Here is a 14,380-nt window from a genome sequence, read left to right as displayed (position 1 = left end):
GTAAACCACCAAGGAAACAAATGTATTATTTTGTGGGTGCCACTCAAAATCTTTAAATACTGAAACAACTTGTTTTTAACTATGACCCATAAGGACGCTGCCAGGTCGCTCATACCAAGCAATCCTATCCTCAGTAACAGTCTCTAGCGCCTACTAGGAATTTCCCACATAATGCCTTACTGACAAGTTTGTTCTGGGTCTTGCCCGGGTGTTTACCAGTGGGTCACATCTGATACTTTCTGTGATGGGAGCTCAGGAGACATCCTAGTTATTTTCCCTCATCCATTCAAAAGACTGATGACCTCAATGTGTTTTAAGAAAAGTTTGAAGACTCATGTTTGGTGAATTTCTGTCTGACTGATATACAGTCATGGCCGAAATTATTGACACCCCTGGAATTTTCCTAGAAAATGCACCATTTCTCCCAGAAAACTGTTGCAATTACAAGTGTTTTGGTATACACATGTTTATTTCTTTTATGTGCATTGGAACAACACAAAAAAACAGAAAAAAAGCCAAATCTGACATCATGTCACACAGAACTCCCAAAAATAGGCCGGACAAAATCATTGGCACCTTTTCAAAATTGTGGGTAAATCGTTTTATTTCAAGCATATGATGCTTGTTTGAACTCACCTGTGGCAAGAAACAGGTGCTGGCAATATAGCAATCACAACTGATGCCAGTTAAAATGGAGAAAAGTTCACTCAACCTTTCTGTTATGTATCTCAGTGTGCCACACTAAGCATGGAGAAAAGAAAGAAGAGTACAGAATTGTGCAAGGACCGGAGAACAAAAATTGTGGAAAAATATCAACAATCTCAAGGCTACAAGTCCATCTCCAGAGATCTTCATGTTCCTTTGTCCACTGTGAACAACATAATCAAGAAGTTCACAACACATGGCACTGTAGCTAATTTACCGGGACGTGGACGGAAGAGAAAATTGATAAAAGACTGCAACGAAGGATAGTCCGAATGGTGGATAAACAGCCCCAATCAACTTCAAAACATATTCAAGCTGTTCTGCCAATTCAGGGTGCAACAGTGTCAGCTCGAACTATCCGTCAATATCTGAACGAAATGAAACGCTATGGCAGGACAGCCAGGAGGACCCCACTACTGACACAGAAACATAAAAAAGCCAGACTGGAATTTGCCAAAATGTACTTGAGGATGCCAAAATCCTTCTGTGCGAACGTCTTGTGGATAGATGAGACCAAGGTAGAGCTTTTTGGTAAAGTTCATCATTCTAGTATTTACAGAAAACGGAATGAGGCCTACGAAGAAAAGAACACAGTACCTACAGTGAAACATGGTGGAGGTTCTGAGATATTTTGGGGATTTTTGCTGCCTCTGGCACTGGATGCCTTGACTGTATGCAAGGCATCATGAAATCTGAAGACTACCAAAAGATATTGGGGAGCAATGTAGGGCCCAGTGTCAGAGGTCATGGGTGTTCCAACAGGACAATGACCCCAAACATACCTCTAAAAGTACCCGGAAATGGTTGAAGACAAAGTGCTGGAGAGTTCTGAAGTGGCCAGCAATGAGTCCGGATCTAAATCCGATTGAACACTTATGGAGAGATCTCAAAATTGCTGTTGGAAAAAGGCGCCCTTCAAATCTGAGAGACCTTGTGCAGTTTGCAAAAGAAGAGTGGTCAGAAATTCCAGTTGAGAGGTGTAACAAGCTTGTTGATGGTTATAGGAAGCGCTTGATTTCAGTTATTTTTTCCAAAGGGCATGCAACCAAATATTAAGTTGAGGTTGCCAATAATTTTGTTCAGCCGGTTTTTGAGTTTTGTGTGAAATGTCAGATTTGGCTTTTTTTCTGGTTTTTTTGTGTTGTTCCAATGCACATAAAGGAACACTTTTCTGGGAGAAAAGGTGCATTTTATGGTAAAATTCCAAGGGTGCTGATAATTTTGGCCATGACTGTATGTGGTTAAGATTTTGTAATCTAGGAATTGTTACTCATGTAGTTTGTATTTTCTTCTACGCTCTTCACTTCTAATGATCAATTCTGTAACCTTGTTCTGTACCACTCTTTCCCCAAACAGTATTAGAGAGGTTTGCTCAATAATGATGACCTCTTTTGTAAAACTGATTTGGATAAAAATGTCTGCAAAACAAATGTAAAATGTAATGCCCAAAACTTATTTGCTGGCTCCTCATCCAGAGGAAATGTGATTTTACTCCAATGTCCTCACACATTACTGAGCTACTTATTTAGCTGTTAGTATTACTGAGCTACTCATTTTAGCTGTTAGTATTTAAAATCTTCAATTATAATAAATATATTTTAAAGTTAAACCAAAATAGAAAAAAGTGAATAGAGCTTAATCAAAACGCAACATAAAATGGGCACTATTTTCATTGAATCGTTTTATTTTTTTAAAAGAATAATGCACATGATACCACCAAACTGTGACTATAACTCAAACATTTTTTTTTAAGATATGAAAAAAAAAAAAAACACAGCCATAGAAAAAGTCTAAGAGAATAAAATTAAGTAATGAGAGTAAATATAAAAACAAGTGTTCATTTAATTAAAAACAGGTTACTTCAATGTGTGCAAATATCTACATAACAAAAAGACACCATGCAGTGTGAATAAAACAATGACAGCCAAATGATAATCACCACACCACATAAATCTTGATTAACTATCTTTTCTATTTTATGTTTTGCATGTTTTACATTTTAAATTTAAAAGTAGATGAAAAGGTGAATACAACACACCAAGCAAAAAACAGGATAACACTGGAAAAAAGTCAGCAAGTTAGAAGCCCAAACTTTGAAGATTATAATAGGAAGAAAAAAAAAAAAAGCAAAAAAACTGAAAAGTGTAACATGTAAACTGTGACTAGACTTTAATGTTTTTCCATTTTTATTACATTAAAACAAACATTTAATGTATAAACAAAAAAAAAAGTTTTGCTCCAACAGGTAAATTTCCAAATACAGCTTCTTTTTGCTAATCTACAGGTTTGTTTGGCAATCATCATGACCCAGTTAGAATACACTGCTGCTAAATAAATAAGTACAAATAAAACCTACTGTAATACTGTATACCTAAATTAAATAAAATAATGCATTTATACATTATCAGATAATTCTGCAGCTTTATTACTTAATTCCACACATATATATTACTGCGAAGTGTTACACAACACCTGGTAATGGGCTTCTTCAATAATGTTACAGTAATTTAAGATACTAATCATTACAGAGATATACCAGACACCTAAAAGGCAAAGGGGTTTACTTATACATACATTTTAAATTTTGTATACTTTTCTACTATGAGAATACATTACACACATTAAACGACAAGAGCATGTGGCTAAAACAACAACCAACTACTAACAACCATTAATCCTACAATGCAGACAATCTACTTGCACTCTATCCTTCATTTGAACACTATTTTAACAATATACAAAAATATCTTAAGAAAAGTCCACACAAGTAGACAAACTTTGCAATAATTACACTTTACCGGCAACCAGTGTTTATTAGTAGCTAAATTATGACTATATGTTAACTACTTCAACTACATACTTTTTTATTTCTAAATTTACATGTACAGTATCCAATTGTGTTTTCTATTTCTAATGTATAGAAATGTACTTTGCTTTCTAGCATCTTGCATCACACATCCTTCAGTTTGAGGGTGATCCCCAAAAACTACCTAGAAAACACTTAATGTCAAAATTTCAGATATTAAAAATGAGAATGAGAAGTATTTCTTCTAACTAACAGGGAAAACATTCTTTTTCTTACTTACTGTATGGCTCATAATATAAAAATGTTGACCAATTTGTGACTAAAAAAAAAAAAAATCACTAAACGTTCTCAATTCAAACTCAGTTTGAATTAAAGTCTATTATATTTAAGCAAAACAATAATCCAAATCTACATTAAAACATAAAAACAACACATTTTCAATTTGTTTTGAAAGAAAAAAACAAAACAGTAAAGACTTGACTACTCTTCATGAATATATGAGTTTCTGCAAGTCTTTCTGCAACAGCTAGGAGTGCAACCAAGTTTAAGCACAAGCTGGTAGGAATCTTCCAGTACTTAGAGCAAAGCATTAGTGACTAAGTCACAAGATTACATTTTCACCTACAATAATATCAAATTGTTTTGGAGTCATAAATCAGAAAACCCAGATAACCATCAATAAGAGTGTATTTAAAACATATTTTAAAGAACATTCTTTTCTCAGTGCCAAATCATCCTGGTAGTGTGGGTGAAATACAACAAATGTAAAGGTTATTAAAAGCTTCATGCAAAAGAATGACATGCTAGTGGACCCACAGCACTCGTGCTTATGCTCTGTACATACAGTGGGCGTAAACATCTCTGTAGTCCATGTGCTCATAGTCAGGGAGGAGCTTCATGAAACGTCCCGATTTTACACGGGGGTTTATACCTACACAGACACATTAATAAAGATATAATGTAATCTTTATTCAAAAGAAATTGCAAATCTGTTTTAACTGTTTTTTGCCATATCAAAAACACTGTAAAAGGTATAAAACTTAGGATACAGCATACACATATTTAACCAAAAGAAAAAGGTGCCCCATTTCCAAAAGAAGGCAGAATCTTCTAGAATTAGCTCTTTCATTGCACCACCCCAAATGCATGAAGGATTAACTGTACAGTTTTGGACGACAAAGCAGACCAGACACATTGTTCAGATTTAATCTAATTGGAATTTTACTAAATCAACTTAATCCAGTGAGATGCTGTTGCTTTTGCTAATCTGTACCACATGAAAAAGATCAACTGCTATAATGCATATCAAATTCACAGTCCACGAATGCCTGAAATACTAGGTGCGGATGTGACTTTTCTTTTAAAATTTCAATGACAGTTTGAGGAAGATAGGAGTGTTGCTTTGAAGTAAAGAAAACAAAATTATGTAAATATTTTGATAATAACACATTTGTTTGTTGTTTAAGTTAGGTTTGTCCTTGAAGGTACTAATTTGGTGTGATGTATATTAGTTTATTAGATTAGGTAAAATGATTAATCCCAAGGAGAAATTCAGAAAAGTAGTATATAAAGGAAAAATGGAATACACTTGTTGAAAACACTGATCAAAACTACAAACTGTCCTTACCTGACAACACTTCCTTATTTTAATATAATTCCTCCCTGATTGAAATTGCTGTGTTTATTAAATTAACCATGATCAATTGTTAAAAGAATATTTATGTCACTTGATTAGTTTTAAAGATACAATAAAGCAATAACCTGTGGCTTGTAACATACTGAAAATAACAGCATATTAGTCTTTGGGGCATAACTACTTTTCTTGCATTTCCTTTTACTAGTACAACTTTACCTCCCTAATCTCACCTGTACATTGCAAATATAGTCACAAGACTTTAAGAGATGTGGTATTAGCAAGCTCTCAACTAATCTACCAAACAGAATTATTTTGCAATATTTTGCTAATATTCATAGGCTGTGATTTTTATATAAATCAATGAGACAAATTTATTTGTATACAGTAGCTAAAAGGCAGGAGAATCACTGTTCTCTAAAAGCCTAAAATATCAGTGATATTTAGTTCCATAAAGGCTGCTGTTTTTTCCACAAACACAGTAATTTACTGGTAAAGTATAGTTAGTTTTTAACTTTGTATTTAGAAGCCAAAAACGAATGCCATTAATTATCAATTTTAGGTTTACTCGTACATAATTATAAGCCCACTTTCTTTAAGACAAAAACCATAAAAAAAAAAAAAAAGAAGAGTGGGTATAATGTTCATAAATCTTTTGTGCAGGATCTGTAAGGATCCATTCTCCCTTACCAGGGAACACTGCCAGCTCAAAAAATAACTATCAGCATGATATACAGTATTTAAAACAGCAAATACTAATAAATTCCTTGGATAGATAACCTGAGAACTTCCCAGGCATTGAGCAAAAAGAGGTGAAGCCAACATTATTGGCACCCTTATATTTTAGTAATATTACATACAACATATCCTGAAAATCACAGGTAGTAAAACAGCTGTGGGAAACCATGGGATCAAACCAATAAAAATTAAAAAAGGAAAAATGATGATGGTACAAAAGCAGAAACGTTGCCGCAACATAATTATTGCCACCTTTTTCAACAATTCAAATCCCGTTTTTGACACGCTCAGTTTCATAAGTGTCCCTTTCATTTGAAGGCTGCACTTTCCATTGACTGAATTATAAATTCTTACATTACCACAACAAATGAAGTTTCAATAGATATCTGTACAAAATGAACACACTGCTGAGTGGTTTAAGTCATTTAAGGTTTTGTTTACTCTTTCATTACATTTCAATCTGAAAATTTTTACACCACCACAACAATTAATTAAAAGCAAAAATACCTGGCTATAAGTAAGACATTACAAAGCTAGAACAATAGTGTAACATTGTATTTAGTAAATAACGTTCAATAAAAATGTCTACATAACCAGAGTAGAAAAGTACAAAAACAGGGAATTTAAAAAAAAAAAAAAAAACAGCTAAAAGTGCTATCATGCTATCAAACCATACTGGAATAAGCAAATAATTTTCTGCCTTACTTTTATATTTTACATCCAGACACACAAATTATTTTATACATTTGGAACAGTTCAAAACAGAGATGCTAAATATCAAACAATGGTTTTATAACAGAGATGCTACACTAAACACAATGTTTAGATTTACAAAAGCAAATGTAAAATCAAACAAATTACTACTACAATCAGAAAAGAAACCTTTTCTTTCTGCCATGATTTATTTTATTACTCTAGTTCAATAACTATCAATTAGATATTTACTTATATAATTAAATACCAACTGACCCAATAAATACATGGGTATTAATTCAAAAACTTTCCTTCAGAAACTGACCAATTTATCAATGAAGCACAGACTGATACAAGTACAGAAATTATTATAAAAGCTGGAATTCCTTGTACACAGTATTGACATTTTACAATATTTAAAAAGTAAGTTTTTAACAGTGTGTAACACATCTGTACAAGTATAAGAATTTGCAACCTACAGCAAAATATGTTAGTAATGGATAATAAATAATAAAAATGCATGCCTTATCTTTATTTGGAGTGTGTGGAAAAACTGCTTTAAAAAGAAATATGCACAATATTCTCTTTTTGGTGCCTGACCCACCTTTCTTCTGAACAGAACATCTAAACCAATGCATTAAGGGAGATACATTTCACAGATGTTATAGACTTTAAAAAAAGTGCTCCTACAATAGAAATGCTTAATGTAAGAGATATTCTGTAGACTTAGAGATTGCTTAGTGGCCAGAATTTATCGTTCCAACATTCATTTATCAGATAACTTATCATTAATAACAGACATTTACAAATAAAAACATTTGTAATTTGTAAGTGATGGTTCACTCCTGCAAGCAGGGGAAAAAAGTTCAAGGGCAGCCATGTAGTCTGGACTTTTGTACCATGATATTATATTGTAGATAACAAATACTTGACCTTGTTCAAAATAAAACTTTCATTGTGGTATTCAACTCCTAAAGATTGTATCAGTACTTGACGAAAATAAATAAATAAACATATTAATTTATCATCTTAAAATGTAACAAAGGCAAGGTCACGGTTCAAACACTCTTGACCAACAAAATAATATCAATAATAATGTAAATAAAAATTACTTTTTAAAATGTGTAATCTGCAGCTGTGCATTGCTTCTTGTAAGAAAAGTTTTGATTATTTTATAGTCTTAATTATTTTAGAACACTGCTTTCCCATTGTCTTATAGAGGGTGGGTTAGAAATTAAGCAAGGTAAGTTGACATGTAAGAGGTCTAATATCAGAGATCAAATAATATTAAACCCAATTTGATATTAAATCCAAAAAAAGATAGAGGATTGGGAACCAACCAATACTGCTCGACAAACAACCAACATTTTGCCCTAAAATGATCTTATTGTGGAATATCCTAAAAGCATAAAATGTGCCAAGGCTGGTGTATGATGGCAATGTTTGCAGATAAGATTCTGTTCCTTATAAAAATTAGATCATTTTAATTACTTCTAAGGAAGCTCTGAACCGTACAGTGAAAAAAATTATGGGATAACCCTTATCTCATACGTACGTGAAAATATCTCGTATGTACAAGATACTTTCATGTACGTACGAGGTGTTTTCACGTACGTACGAGATGTTTTCATGTACATACGAGATACTTTCACATACGTACGAGATGTTTTCACGTACGTACGCGATAAACTTAGATTAAAATATTACAAAAATGTGATATAAAAAAGCAGATGGATGGGCTTTTATTTATTAAAGGAGTGTGGGATGGTTAGAGTTGGGTTTAACAGCAGCATGCAATACCTACGCCAGGTAATGCCCAGAACTTCAGTCACGAAATGCCCATCGCATACCCCATTACACTATGGTTAAGAGTAGGCTTGTGGGAGGGTAAGGGTTTAGTTTACAGGTATTCGTCTGCACACTCGTACGGAGCACCTGAGGAGATATGGTGTTTTGTTTCTTCCTGGGAAACAATTTGGTGCGTACAACTTACTATCTCGTACCCACCACTTACCATAGCCTGCGCACCAGGTCTTTAAAGTCGCACCTGCCAATATTGCGTGTGCGCCGAATACTTTCAGATGAGCACCAAATGCCGTTGCGTGCTACTGTACATCATTTTCTGGAAACGGGACATATCACTGAACAGTCTGATGTTTTCTTCACACAATTACAGTCCACAGAAATGAATATTGGCAAGTTTATAAAGGCAGGCTATGCATTCAAGCCCAGATCGTTAAATCCGCGAAGCAGCACCACTAACCAATGCACTAATTTATAGTAAAAGGAAATTACATTAGTTAGCCATTTACTTTCTAGCCCGCAGCTTGTTATTCGCACAAGTTACGAAAGGAATTCATATTTCACGTATTTAGTGCATGTGAAGTTTACCCAGTTCAATGCGGGTTCACTAATTTAATTCTCTGGTAAACCTGGCACACTCAATCGCATATCTGAACTAATGAACTGTGTGATTTAACGTGCATCTAAAGAGTTAAATCCAAATCGGGCCACTGTAACTCCTGCCGTTTTCAGACAAGAAAAGTACCCTTGCTATAAAGCCAAACTTGAATATCCTAGTGAAATCCACTGGCAAACCTGGCACACTGGGTCACCCGTTGCATTGTGAAAAAACGAACTGCGATCTTTAAAAGTACAGCAGAGATCTAAATCGTGTTGCGGCGGATTTTCATTGTCACGTATTTGACAAGATGGATCCCTAAGTTAAATGGCAGGTAATACTTTCTTAGCCCAAACTTAAGGAAATTCACTGACTAACTTGCCCTGTTATCGGTGATGCGAAGAAGACACTTTTTTTCAGTTGACTGTGATATATAAAATGCACTCTAAAGAGTGAAATCGATTTGGATCTCTTTAATTTATATATATATATATATATATATATATATATATATATATATATATATATATATATATATATATATATATATACATACATATACACACACTGTAATATTTAGATATATTTTTGTTAAATGCAGTTGAATTTTGCCCAGACCAACCCGAGTATAGTCAAATTGACTAGTAGGCTAAATTTAGCATACATCGGTCTTCATATAAACGGCACAAGACTGATTGTAATATTGAACTCTAAATTGTTAAATCAGTTTGGCTCACTTTCATTTTACAGTTCTGTAACAAAAGAGACTGCAGTTAGATTTTGACACCCAAATGCGGATACAAGTCATTTTTTTTAGCAAAGTTTGCACATTCCCATATTAGCAACAAGTCGGACTCCGCTGTTTAAGGGGCAATCAGGTTAAATAACCATCCGTGCCTCTGATATGTAATAAAACTGAAAGAAGGTGTCTTTATTTTTTTCCCATTACCGTAAACACAATGACATCATAAGTTAGCCAATTAATATACCAAGTGTACCTACTTTCACGTACGTACGTACGAGATAAGGGTTATCCCATAATTTTTTTCACTGTGCGGTTCAGAGCTTCCGTACTTTTCCATAATTTTAATCTCGATTTTTACTTCTGATGAATGATACGGAGCTTCCTCAGAATTTAGCAAGAATTTATTATTGCTGTTCTAAAATGAATCTGAAAGTACTTGTTTCAATATATTTAATAAAAAAAAAACCAACCACAGGCAAACAACCTTATGAACACATTTTAGTTGACCTTTTAATTAGAAATGAAATGGTGACAAAATAAATACAGTACTTATGAATTTTACATTCTATATAAAGATACCTACGTTTCACATACAGTTCTCTACTGGGTAGGCCTTCAACCTCCAGTTTCCGAAGATCTTCACACATGCCAAATTCTGCAATCAGAACAACATGAAATAAGTATAATTACATATAGGACGACATTCTTAAAAATACAATGTACAGTATTATATTATGAGGTGTGCTTTGACAACTTTGCCTAACAAAGATTTTTTTCAAATTTGAAGATGCTGAAAAAGACTAATGTGAGTGTGTGTATATCTATAATCATAGCAGAAAAATTGGGTTTTCAAGACATTACGATAAGAATTGTTAGGTAAAATTAATGGTCACTCATCCATTCTAAGATCTGGTTACACTAATACACAGATGGATGTGTTTAAAAAAAAAAACTAAGGTAACTAAAAGGTAACTAAGCAAAGTACACCCATGAAATGTTTTTTTCTTTTAAACATATGTGGACTTATCAAGATCAAATATTTATTTAAACAGTACCAATAAAGAAAGACAGAAGAAACACACTGAAAATGTAACTTTGCAATATTCAACAAATTTAGTTCAATTGCTAAAAGATATTTTCAAGTCTCTTCCCAGACTCATAGGCATCTATAACTTTCTTTCTGAAGGCCTCAGAGAGCACTTCTATCTAGCCATGGTCATGACATACTTCAGCAAAATAAGCTATATGTGTGAAGTTTAAATAAGATGTTCCTTCAAGATCCTCTTTAATCAGTTGCACCTAATGTTGTGAATCTCACTGTAACTTTAGGTATTTAAGGAAGTGCTAAATGTAGGGGTTCACTTTTTCATACACAAAATCTTCACCTATTTTATTTAAATCATAAATGGACTACAAAATATAAATGTGGTTTAATGTTTGTTATATCACCTATTTAGATATTGTTTAAATGAAGATCAAATCTTGATATGTCCACGTTTTTATAAAAAAAAAAGTCATGGGGTGTACTTATTTTTTCACATGACTATTTCATTCTAAGACCTTTGTAGACACTTCTTTACACCGCACAAACATGTTTTAATGCTGTTATTTAATAATATTTATATGATTGACTAGTCTTCTGTGGCTGATCAGATGTGAAAGATAATCGTTTGTAGTTGTCACAAGCGTGTACATGGGGAAAAAGCTGAAGAGCTAGAGTGATTGTAATTCTAAGCTGAGACACGTGGTGGTGCTGTACAATAACAATCTCTCTTCTACTCCTTCTGCAGAAAGCAAGATTGACACAGTTCCACATATGACGTCACTTCCGGGGTCCAACCACCTCAACCCACCTCTTCCTCCCAGAATGCCTCTTAAATCAAGATGACACCATTTTAGGCAGTCTAACTGGTTCAACAATGGGCAGATTTGCTTTTTGCACACTTAAACCATTTTTTCTTTCACATTTTGTGCATTTAAATATACAGAGTTGGCTGCAAGTTGCCCCAAATATCTTTGCTTTTTTATTCTCTTTACTGTTGGCATAAATGGCAGGATTCTTGATGGAATTTCAAGATGTCTGAACCCCAGGATGTCAAAGCCAAGTGGCAGGGATCCAGATGGTAAAAGTCCAGGTGGAACAACAAAGGACCCAGCTCGCCAAGGTAAAGGTAAGTGGCCAAGCCTATGTTGCTCTCCAGAAGGATCTCCAGATAAGACCATCCCAAGTACTGTTGCCACCACATCCAGATGATGCTACTAAATCCTTTCTTTTAGGTTTCGAACGAACCGGTACTCATCATCACTGGGACTGCTCCTAGTGAGCAAATATACTAGCATCATTCTTGTGGATACCAGCACAGCGAGCCTGACCTTGATGAGCAGGCGGCCGGTGAGTGCTAAAGGCCAATGTGCTGCTACGTTATGAGATCACTACAGATCAGCAAGCGAAGGTGTGCAATGAATCGGCATTTGACCCAGAGCGGCCAGATAATTTGCAGCCGTATGAATTATAGGGCAGAGTGAGCCAAAAAAAGAAGTCAACTCTGCCAAATCAATCATAGAGTTGGTTGTTTGCAACTTCTTGGTGGAGCCCCGATCCTCTCACACCTGGCTAGCCTGGAGGAAAGAGTACAAGACCATGGACTCTGATAGCAGCCGTCGCCTCACAAGTTAAGCACTCAGAAAGTCTGGCTTAGACATGTTGCCACTCCTGAGCACACCCATCACAATATGGAACTGGTGCTGCGCCTCAAGAAGAAACACACAGCAACTCTACATTGTTACAAATGCGGGGAGCTGGGATATACCATCCCCAACTGCCCACTCTTTGCCAAGCCTATGGACTGCACTTGAGTGAGAGGAGAGAGTTACTGTTGCTTTGTTAATCCTCAATCTCTGCTATGGGATAAGGTGGTTGTGGTGAACGGGCACAAGATTTCCACAATCAAAGAAGGGCAGCAAAAGAAATGTTGCTGCCAGAATCAATGTGTATATTTGTGACAGTGGGAATCCGGGTTGAGCGGTTTAACCTGTATTCATGGTATAGTATAGGTCTGCCCAATGCATCATTATAAGGGTCTTACACAAAAGATTAGTGTGGCTATCATGCGTAGCCCTATGGAGGAATATTTCGGACAAAATGAAATAAATAAATAAATGCGTAAATAAATAAAAGTACTGTGAAATGTGAGCATAAATAAATAAATGTATCATGAAATGAAGCCTTAATAAATAAATGTATCGTGAAATGATAGCATAAATAAATAAATAAATGTGTCACGAAATATGTTTTTCGTTGCTTATTTATTTATTTCATTTTGTCCGTAACATTCCTGCAAACCGTCGTGAAATACGGCTTGAAATAAAACTGTCACCTTCACTCGTCAAAGTTGAGAGGGTGGGCTCTAACACGCCCTCTAGTTTCTGATTGGTGAATCGACAGCACAAGAATGAATTAGAAAAATGCTTACTACTGCCGATGAAATGGATTCTGCCGAAGATACTACGTATTTCAGAGAGAGAATTAAAGATTTATCGGAAGAAATGACAATGTTGGCGGCCCTTTTAGACTCCGATATAGATTAAACTATTTTTGAAATTATCAAAGAACAGGTGGAACGGACTCTACTACACTCCAGTTCAGGTGACTCAGTTCCCTGCTCTGGACGTCCATCCTTTGACATTCCAGCTGAGTCAATAAATATTAGTTGGAGCTGCTTTGAGCATTCCATTTCAAAGTACCTAAACTAATACAGCCGTTACAGTTTACCGTATATCAAACTGGCTCATTAAGCCTTGTGATCGTCTTCTCCGATACACCATATAGATCTGCAATCTGTCGTACTTTTAAACCGCATAACAGAAGGTGTTCTATTGACTCAGCTGGAATGTCAAAGGATGGACGTCCAGAGCAGGGAACTGAGTCACCTGAACTGGAGTGTAGTAGAGTCCGTTCCACCTGTTCTTTGATAATTTCAAAAATAGTTTAATCTATATCGGAGTCTAAAAGGGCCGCCAACATTGTCATTTCTTCCGATAAATCTTCAATTCTCTCTCTGAAATACGTAATATCTTCGGCAGAATCCATTTCATCGGCAGTAGTAAGCATTTTTCTAATTCATTCTTGTGCTATCGATTCACCAATCAGTAACTAGAGGGCGTGTTAGAGCCCACCCTCTCAACTTTGACGAGTGAAAGTGACAGTTTTATTTCAAGCCGTATTTCATGACGGTTTGCAGGAATGTTACGGACAAAATGAAATAAATAAATAAGCAACGAAAAACATATTTCGTGACACATTTATTTATTTATGCTCTCATTTCATGACATATTTATTTATTAAGGCTCTCATTTCATGACACATTTATTTATGCTCACATTTCACAGTACTTTTATTTATTTACGCATTTATTTATTTATTTCATTTTGTCTGAAATATTCCTCCATATAGCCCTACCTATCTGGTAATTCTCAGGTGGGACTGATCAGTGATTATAAGCCAAAGTACAAACTCCACCTCTAATAAAACACTGGACCTAGTAATTTATGGTGAAAAAACCATCACAAGCTGCATATACAGCCAGCAGTTGAATGGGGTCACATGGTGACCTGCTCTATTGGGTAGCAGAGCATGAGAGTGAGGTACAGTTGTTGCTA

The 14,380-nt window shown here is 35.0% G+C and overlaps 1 protein-coding gene across 2 annotated transcripts in view; it reads right to left on the bottom strand.

Annotated features, from left to right (window-relative positions):
- Window positions 1–14,380, bottom strand: part of fbxo31 (F-box protein 31) — a 92,439-nt gene that overhangs the window by 65,614 nt on the left and 12,445 nt on the right. The window contains exons 2-3 of one of the 2 annotated variants that reach the window (XM_039763538.1): window positions 10,305–10,376; window positions 4,356–4,442 (exon numbers count right to left, since the gene is read on the bottom strand). In XM_039763538.1, coding sequence (XP_039619472.1) covers window positions 4,356–4,442; window positions 10,305–10,376 — 159 coding nt within the window. The remainder of the gene's footprint in view (window positions 1–4,355; window positions 4,443–10,304; window positions 10,377–14,380) is intronic. The other variant, XM_039763539.1, reaches the window with a different exon arrangement.

This window comes from Polypterus senegalus, chromosome 9 (genome assembly GCF_016835505.1).
Source record: "Polypterus senegalus isolate Bchr_013 chromosome 9, ASM1683550v1, whole genome shotgun sequence".
In the NCBI taxonomy this organism is placed as follows: Eukaryota; Metazoa; Chordata; class Cladistia; order Polypteriformes; family Polypteridae; genus Polypterus; species Polypterus senegalus.
Note: the sequence above shows the minus strand (reverse complement) of the source record. Positions and strands in the feature narration are given on the sequence as shown.